The sequence below is a fragment of the Ambystoma mexicanum genome, chromosome 9 (genome assembly GCF_040938575.1).
Source record: "Ambystoma mexicanum isolate Mex_15411 chromosome 9, UKY_AmexF1_1, whole genome shotgun sequence".
In the NCBI taxonomy this organism is placed as follows: Eukaryota; Metazoa; Chordata; class Amphibia; order Caudata; family Ambystomatidae; genus Ambystoma; species Ambystoma mexicanum.
In genome coordinates this window covers 625,449,659-625,459,293 of record NC_090931.1, presented here as the reverse complement: position 1 = coordinate 625,459,293, position 9,635 = coordinate 625,449,659, and the positions used below count along the sequence as shown (strand labels likewise).

General features: G+C 46.0%; 1 protein-coding gene across 2 annotated transcripts in view; it reads left to right on the top strand.

Annotated features, from left to right (window-relative positions):
- The first annotated feature begins 1,068 nt into the window (after window positions 1–1,068).
- The window catches only part of ERAL1 (Era like 12S mitochondrial rRNA chaperone 1), a 72,557-nt gene continuing 63,990 nt past the window's right edge, over window positions 1,069–9,635 (top strand). Inside the window, exon 1 of one of the 2 annotated variants that reach the window (XM_069615308.1) lies at window positions 1,069–1,210. In XM_069615308.1, the coding sequence (XP_069471409.1) occupies window positions 1,135–1,210 (76 nt within the window). In that variant the 5' untranslated portion in view covers window positions 1,069–1,134. The remainder of the gene's footprint in view (window positions 1,211–9,635) is intronic. The other variant, XM_069615309.1, reaches the window with a different exon arrangement.

Sequence of the window (9,635 nt, the reverse complement as noted above, 5' to 3'; positions counted from 1 at the left end):
AACATCACACAAAGATAATCATTCCATAAGAGAATCAGGTGAAGTCACAATATTGCTTGTTTCTTACTTACAGAAAAAAACATGTACATAGAACTAAGAAAGTTTAAAACATGCTTATTTATCTATCCATTAACTAAGTGGCTATATAATAAACATATTGTTGAAAGTAACCAACCCAACATCTCCCGCCAGACCCACACCCATGTCCCCCATCACTCCCCCAGACCCACACCAATGTACCCCAACCCTCCCCCAAACCCACACCACTGTCCCTATCCTCCCAGAACCACACCACTATGTTCCTATCGCTCCCTCCAGACCCACCATGTGCCCCATCCCACCAGACCCACACCAGCGTGCCCCTATCAAACCATTCAGACCCCACCAAGATGACCCATCCCTCCCCTAGACCAATACCATAATGCCCCATCCGCCTTCCACATAGCAAGATGCCCCTTCCCCCTTGCAACAAATGCTTGTGTGCCAATCCCAAATCACGCAGATAGCCCCAGCCGACCTCCTCTAAAACCACCCATCCTAAACATATTAAAACACACTAAAAACAAAGTAACATTAAATTACTCGATTAGCCCCTTTTGATCAGTTAAACACCACCATACACCGTGGCCTTGTCCCTTAGCCATCCACACCTTTCATGTTGAAGAGCTGAACATGATTTTTACAGTACATGTAATTTCCCACTCCCCTGTTTAAATCGGATGTCTTGCAGGGACGTTCACGGTATCCCGAAGAAAATGCAAATTGTATTTGCAGCCAGCCAAGAGCACACAAATTGCTGCTGTTCCTGTAGCCTGGCAGCCAGAACCTTGCCGCTAGACAAGACGAAGTCGGGCGCTCCAGGATCTGTAAAAACGTCCCAGGTATTCCAAAGAAAATGCCCACCCTAACCGCTGCAAGTCAAAGGCTGGCAGGGACCGGTTGCACTTGCACCGGCAGCCCCAATCTTCCCGCCCAGTCCCGACTCTTGCTCAGCCCGCGGCGCCCGCTCACTGAAATTGCTCCGGAACCGCTTTATTGCTCCGGAAATCACACGGATGACATCAGAGGTCACGTGAAGAAGAGTGGTCGGTGCGTTGCTAGGGTCCGTTTCTCTCATGGGAAGTAGACGCTAGCATGGCGGTAGTGACAGGGTTATTGGAACGCACAGCCTACCTCTGCAGGAGTCCAGCGCTGCGGAGGTGGCCAACAGGTCAGCCCGTGCAGTGTTTTGTCATCCTCATCGTTTATTTAACCTTGCTCTGTACTTGTGCTTCGGGACGTTATGAGCGCCCCGTGCCCTTTATTTTGCAATTGGGGCCGTGGGCTCTTAATAGCAAGGGCATTAAGCCGCAGCCGATTTTAGTTTAACTGTATGCGTTATCTTTCTAAAACCTAATGCACATACATAAATAGTGGCATGCCAGCTGTGGATTATTCCAATCTATTTTAAAATGTGTTTGGGAGAGGAAGCAAACATACAAACCCGAATAAAAAATGGGCTTGAAGACATATTCAGTGATCTGTTTAAGGGCTTCTTAAGATTACTTATTGGGAATGGTATAAACTACCGATGCCTAGAAAGGGCATCTTAGTGAACTGCTCACATGTGCTTCGTGATAACTTCTGCAGCAATTGAGGGATGAAGGTTTTGAATTAATCTAGTTTTGAAACATTACTTCCCAGATCTTGAGAGATACGAAATAGGCTCGTTTGGTATGAGATGATAGATCACTGTGCAAATCTCTCCGAAATGGCAGTTATGTTTTGATGGGCTCAGACGATTTGTAGTCGCTCGGTTTAACGAAGTACCTAAAATGGTTTGTAATTTTATTTTCCGTTGCAGTCGAGACGGCAATAGAGAGATAATTGAGCAATGGTACGTTATTTCCAACATCATTTTGATGTATGGTGGCCAACTTTACAAAGTGGTTTCACAGGACACTTTAGACATGGCAGCGCATCAGAAGCGGCCTCCAGTGCGCGCGGTTCCATGTGGTGTCATTCGTGCCCCGCCCCCAATCCACCTTTTTGATAACATTAGTGGCAGAAGGCATTTTACCACATATATAGCACAGAAATTAAAGGCAACGGTAAGACAATTTACACATGCAGGACACTTCTGTTAGAGCTCTGTCCAGGCCCTCGGAGGCAAAATATAAACAAACGTCCTCATTTGCATATGTGTTGACACCAACAGAAGTGACCTAACAGAAGGGGCATTGCAAGGGTCATCACCAGTCTTTGATACTTATAGGCTCCATGAGAAGTGACATTACAAGAAGGGCCATGAATAAGACAAGTGGACAATAACTTTGTGGTGTTAAATACACTTGTATAAGTGTGTTTTTTAAATAATTACATTTATCTTATAATAAGATAAGTTATGAACTGAATTAGGTTCACAGCTTACCAGGACTCCTGATAAGATACAGTGAGAGTAAATCATTTGCCCAGAATCACATTCTTTGGTTAAGTGATTAATTCTAGGCCATTTTAAGCATTTAAACACATCTACCGAGGTTTAGTTGATGTTATTTATTAAGACGTTGTTTCTACAAATACATTGAAAAGAACACCCACAACAACATAAATTAGCATGTCATAATAAACTAATCTTACACTATAAAAACTGTCAAAGAAACATGTTAAGTAAATTGAGTATGGATTTAGCTTTATTTCCCCATCCTGCACGGAACAATGCAAACTAATGTGAGACAAAACAATTTCACTTGGATTTTAAACCATAGTCTTATTTCACACACCATTTCTCCTCACCGCCAACTGCATTTCTTAATGGACAAAAGTCCCTGCTAATAGCCCCCTGCGCCTCATATCAATGTCTAATTGCTCCCATTAAATGCTCTTTTGATCACCAACATGTGAAGATGTTTCAAAGGCTCCAGGAGAGCCGCCCTGCTTCCCGGCGCGCCAACTTTCACACAAAGTGTGCAGAGAGCTAGAAAGTATTTCATCAGGACGACCCGGGGCCTGAAGCAAAGTTGGGACTTTTGTAGTCCCTCAAAGGTTGTCTGCTTTTTGCGTGACAAAACCCATCAATACGATTCACTCCCGCAAAATATGGGTTGGTGCGATAGTCATACTTCATCCAACCACCGTGCCTTCAGTGGCGGATGGACCACCTTACTAGGAAGATTATATTCCATCATTGTCAGGATAACATTTATCTTCAAAAAAGAAAGGAGGATATGATGGAAATGGGTGAGAAGTGCAAGTACAGATTTCTGTGGGGACAGCCGGGGAAGCTATTGAACCACGGTTGCATCGCAACCAAATGCACTTCGCAGGCACTTTGTGCCTGTGTTGGTATTTCAGCATCTGGTTTTGCTTTTCCACTCATATATTTAAACTGACAATGCCCCGCTTCGGTCACTGTTGACTTTCAAGCAGGTAGGTTAGTGGATTGAGTGCCTGCATATGACTTCTGATTTAGACAAAATCCTACCCGACCTGCGTTTTCTGTGCACTTAGTGAATAAATCATAACCACTGGCTTTGCTCTGGGCGGGCGCCAGGCCATAATGTTTTAAGCTTGCCATGTCATTACAGAAGGGGGAAAGACAATATGCAAATCGGGCTTCGTCATAGCCCAAATTGCTAGGTTACATCCCCTTTGCACAAAACCACAAGCAACTTCACCCATGTTTCAGCCTCATTGGGCATCATCAGTGAGACGTTCATGCACTTGCACTAGCAGCAATGTCGTAAGGCCTAGTATGCTAGTTTTTCCTTTTAGATCATTCAGAATCTTCAAGGCCTAAGAATGATTACTGTATTCCCTTGTTGCTTCCCGCCTCGAAGCGCTTTGAAGCACTTCACCTGTGTATAGGTGCTAAATAAATAAACAATAAATAAATACATTCTTTGGGTCTCTGGACGCAACAGACTAGGGACCTTGTCTGGGCATACCCATCTCAGCCTGGGCAATATTTGTACAACTCAAGGGTGATATCTGAACATGTTCAGGGTTGTTTGTAGTATTGCACACTGGGTAGGTGACGTGGCTAACCCTTTCAATGCAATTGTTTCCATATGTGGAAGACTAGATCTAATACTGAGCTGCTTGTACCTGACCGGGTACAACAAGAGGTCGTTGTTGAATTGAAATTCTTGCACATAGCCTGGATTCGCAGGACGGGTTATGCCAGTGATAGCAGGATGGACTACATGTTTAGATCTTTGGACAGAGTGAATCTTTGAAGAGCAGCTTTTACCCTGTTTGTTACTCTTTAAGAGCTTCTATATACGTAGACTGACACTTTAGAAGGTTGTATCTGTCGTATAGGCTCCGCATTATTCAAATGTTCTAACCATATAAGATTAGCCCAAACAATTGTCTTTTAAAATATGTTCTAACATTGGTTCGTAAACCTGCTGGTCGGTGAACATGCAGGCTCAACAGAAAGCCATGAAGGGGTCTACTGATGAAGCCAAAACAATGAGCTATAAGTCTTTAATCAGTTGAGCAATGTTGAAATCGGAGGTATTAGCAAGTGCTAGTGTTGTTGTTCATATCATCTAGGAATGTAGGAAGGAAAATACTGCACAGGTTTTTAGAATGTGAATATGTTAGCAGGGTTCTCATCTGAGCGCAGCAGTTATGATGTGGCACGGGGAAAGGTATTGTATTTTATACAATGATAATTGACCATTGTATTGTTTTTGCATCATTTATTGGGAACGCAAAGCTGCAGCATATTGATAATGGACAGACAAACCCAACTAGCAAAAGGTTAAGGTGTACTAAGTAGGCAGATCAACTGCCAGACTTGCAAGAGGCAACTTGGTGATTGCTGCACTAGAATTACCCACATGATTATAACCCAGACCATCCGATTGCCTCTAAACCCCACCTCTCCAAACCAGTCTTTTTGGTGTAATATTGTGCTGTATACTGATGATGAGTTGATTAGAACTGCCATTTAGAACAGGGTCATACAGTGATTTTCTTTTCCACGGATCAAACAGTTTGGTGAAATGAAGGAGACAGAATTAGAACCTGGATCTTATTATTCCAAAGGGGGCCACTTAGATGCTAGATTGCAACTACTCCTTTTCTGCTCCTCCCAGTCTAGATTTAAAATTACACATTATACATGTGTTCAGTTTATTTCTATGCACTCCAAGATTTGGAAGATACAATCTCACAACTTTGATAAAGTGGGGAAGCTTGGATGACAGTTCGTAACATCTTATTCCAAAGTCTACAGTTTAGCCACTTGAGTAGACCACACCCCCTCTCTTCTCTGTTCTGCTTGGTGTAATGATGAGTTTTTGTATTGGTGTTTGTTTTATTTTGCAATCCCACATTTGGAAGATTTTCAAAGAGAAGCCCATGGAGATGGTAATTTTCCCCGGACCATCCAAGATCGGATTAGAAGCGATGCCCTCTTGTTTTAGTTGGCAACTTGTCCACAAGACCTTCTTTTTTTTTTTTTTTTCTCCACCTTCAGTTCTTTTCATCTCCTCACTCTTTTCCCCCCTCCCCTCACTCTTTTCCCCCCTCCCCATGTTCCTTTGGTTGGTTTAGTAGCATGAAGGGAACATGCACATGTGCCTGTGAGAATATGGATGGAAGGTGGTGATGTTTCTGAGCATACCTGAAGTGCGGATTTACAATATGGATGTGGCATGTGGGCCACTGAGTATGTGTGGTGCTGTTGGAGATGTGCCTGTAGGTGTTGGTATGCCTGTCTGGGGTTGACAGAGATTGAAGAGTTGCCTGTGAGGGAGTATGTGGGTGGTTGGCTGTATGGTGTGCATAGAATTCCTTGTTGGGCTGTTAATGAAGGGTGGTGATATGCCTATTAAGATGGGACTATGCTTGTAAGGGGTTGGGGCCAGGATGCTAGCGCAATATAACGTCTGAGCTGTCTGATTTGTAATTATTGTTATTGACTGTTGGTCTTTATTAATAAAACATAAGGCCAACATTGAAATGCCTGGTCAGTCCTCATTTTAGCCAATACTTGCGAAATTCACTCAACCATTTGCACAATCACACTGGTACCAATAACCACTTTTGCATTCACCCCATAATACAACACTACCACCGGAAATAAGTACACAAACCACTGACACCCATCACCGGCACTAGGAAATTCACTGTGAAAGCAAGCAATTAAAAACCAATCGTATTGTGAAACCTAGACTTTTCTCCTGGTATCTAGGTGTCTCAAATGTAGGTGTATTTAATTACTGCCTGCCATTCTGTGAAACCTAGGCGTCCTCCCTCTATACAGATGTCACCAAATCTAGGTTCTGCTATTGCATTTACTGTCACTGAATTCACTGTTATTGCAGTAAACGTTGTGCCCCCGTGTTAGGCCCTTTCTCCCTCTATCCAGGTGTCTATCCAGGTGTCCTAAATCTAGCTGCTGCTATTGCATTAACTCTCACTACATTTGCTGCTATCTTAATCTTGGGTGCATGGACCCAGACACCTTCTGTCCTAGCCCTCTGTATCTGTAGCTACTCTCTGACCCGCACATCGCTCACCTGCTGCACTGCTGCATCCCACAACCATGACTGACCCGCCCAACCTGACGGTGATACCACAACCAAGACCGCCTCTCCGCCCCCACAACCCTACCCCCTCTGCACCACCCCGCCAAACAATAATGCACCGTACTAGCTCCTTCATTCACGAACCTCTGCTGCATGCCACTTCACCCCGCGACCTCTGACCTCTGCACTCGAACACACACACTCTGACCCCGCTCACCCTCCCCTCAATCACCACACCCCCTCTAACTCTAAGATCAGAGGAGCGCTCTGGCATGTCAAGTACCAACCCGCCCCTTACCCACTTTGCACACTCGTCAGCCCACCCCTCCCCCTCCCACCCTCTGTCAGCCCCCGGGCATCCATTGATAACCCACTAACCCCATTCCTACACCCCATGCAATTTCCAACTCTCAAACAAGAGGAGCTCACTGGCGCTAACACCCGCCACTAACGCAGCATTGGCGTGGTCACGCAGGAGCTCCCTCTCCCAGACCTCCCCCCTGACCTCAGTCCTCCCCCACCCCTGCCAAAACCCCTCTGACACCTGCACTAGCATTCACCCACTTGTGCAGAGCTCCACATTGCACCATAATTGTCAACCCTCCACCAACACGCATTTCATCCACCCCACACACCTCACCATCAATACCACTCCTTCAAAATCCCAGAGTCTCCTGGACAGCGCAGACCCACTAGGACCACTGCACCCCTGCACTCCGCGCAGCTCAGCAACTCCCCCGCTTCACCTCAGCCACCCAGACTGTTTTGACCACATCATGTATCGCAACGACTGACACCTTACCCACTGCCTCTCAATCCAACCAAGCCCTCTCAGCCACGAGCGTCAGGAAAACCACCACACCTCATGAAGTCGCCTGCCTCCTTTTCAATGCCTGCTCCGTGGCGTGAAACAGAGCATCTTTGACCTCCTATCCTCTGACAATCCTGACCTCATTTTCATCACCGAAACTTGGTTCTCTGACGATTTTCACCAGTCGCGCACAAGGCTTTCCCCCCAGGATACTCGCTTATCTCCCACAACAGACCCTTCAGAGGTAGTCGGAGTAGTGATCCTCTATATACCCCATTTTTCCATCTCGCTCACCGAAAGCCAGCCATGCAATGCTAACTGTGAATCCCTTCTAGTAAAACTCTCTCTACTGTCAACACTCACTCAAAGCTTCCTACTCATATACAGACACCCCCGGGTATGACAGACATTTTGCCAAAAATCTCTGCGACTCGCTAGCTATCATTCAGGTAAACCACCAAACACTCGCACTACTAGGGGACTTCAATGTCTGGTTTGATGTGCCAAACAACTCCATGACCCTACCCCTGGTCGACAGTCTAGAGGCACACAACCTCTCCTGACACACCACAGGTCCAACCTACTCTGGAGGTCACACCTGTGATGCAATCTTAAGCTCTTATGGCATTGTCTCTGTATCTAGTCCCAAACCACTCACCTGGACAAACCACTCTGCCATCCCTTTCTCTATCCACACTCCACCCCCTCCACCCAAGACTCACCCTGCCCGCACACATGATCACAAATGCTGGAAGAAAGTCAAGGTACTCCCTGACCTAGCTGAAGCCCTGATAGTCTCCCATCACTGCCGATCTCAGATAGACCTTAAACCATCGAATCTTTTGACTCCTAGCTTAAAGAATCACTACTTCCTCTCACCCCCTTACGCCGCGCAGCCTCACACACAGGACCATGCCCCAAATGGTTCACGCCCCACCTGAAGACCTTCAAAAGCCCAAATAACTCATGAGCGCAAATGGCGATAATCTAAACCCCTCTCAGCAGATCTACTTTCGCCCGCCACCACCGTTATTACAAATCCGAGATCAGAAAGGCCTATTGCAATAAACAAACATTGAACTGCCGCAACAGCAGCAAAAAACCTCCACAGGATGATCTCTGAATTCACTAAATCCTCCTGCACCTCGTCTCAGACCATGCCCATGCAAACGCTCTGCGACTCCCTTTCCCTGCATTTCTACAACACAGCACTAGACAGGATGGCAACCCTTAATACCAAACTTTCTATCCTGCCCACCCCTGACTCCAGTGCTCTGCCCGCCGCAAGGCCATCTTTCGACTCTTTCAACCCCATCTCGAGAGACGAGACCCAGATAAAACTGAGATCATCCTGTGTGGCAACACTACCCTTCTCCGTCAACCACTCCCATGGTCCCCCTCCCCTGTGACCACCCCCGCCCCACCTCCGAAATAGTCAAAAACCTAGGGTGCACTATGGACTTGGGCTTAACCATCTACCGTCAGATCAATAATGTATCAAAGTCCTGTCACTACCACCTCAAGCTCCTAAGACTCATCTTCCCTTACCTCACCTACCCCAAAAGACTTGCTGCTATTATGCCCATTGTAATATCGAGACTGGACAATGGCAACTTCTTTTTATCTGAGTACATCGGCATACCAAGTTAACAAACTCCAAAGAACCTGAAACGCTGCTGCCCGACTCCTTCTTGCACTGGGACACAGGGATCACATCTCCACACCCTTCAATGGCTCCCTATTGGGCAAAGAGACACTTTCAAAATCATATCCATAACCCACTGAGCAGTGCACAAGACCAGCCCAGCATACCTACAAGAGAAGATTACAGCCTACCATCCATCATGCACCCTAAGGTCAAGCACTGCCCTCTGACTAATGATTCCAGCCTCCAATTCAACCAAGATTGGAAGGTCCGCCTGCTGAACCTTGGCTCCAACTCTGTGGAACTCATTTCCTCGTCACATTCAACATTTCCAAGACTACATGTCCTTCCGTAAAGCTCTAAAAACCTGGCTTTTTCCGTAAACCATGATTAAGACCGTCTTGGTCAGCCAAAACCTCTAGAATCATGAGTTCAATTACATTAAATTGGAAAGTATTACAGCTGGCCAGCAAGTGTTCTTAGGGATACAGAGGAAAGGGACCTCAGAAACCGACCAATAAGATATCAAGGCAGAATTGGGAACTGTGGCGCCACAGTTGGCAGCCTTGGTGTCCTGCTGGCTGTAGGATATACATCTTCTGACTCTCTGCTTTCCGATTCTACTACACAGGCCTAGCAGCCTCGGTATACACGC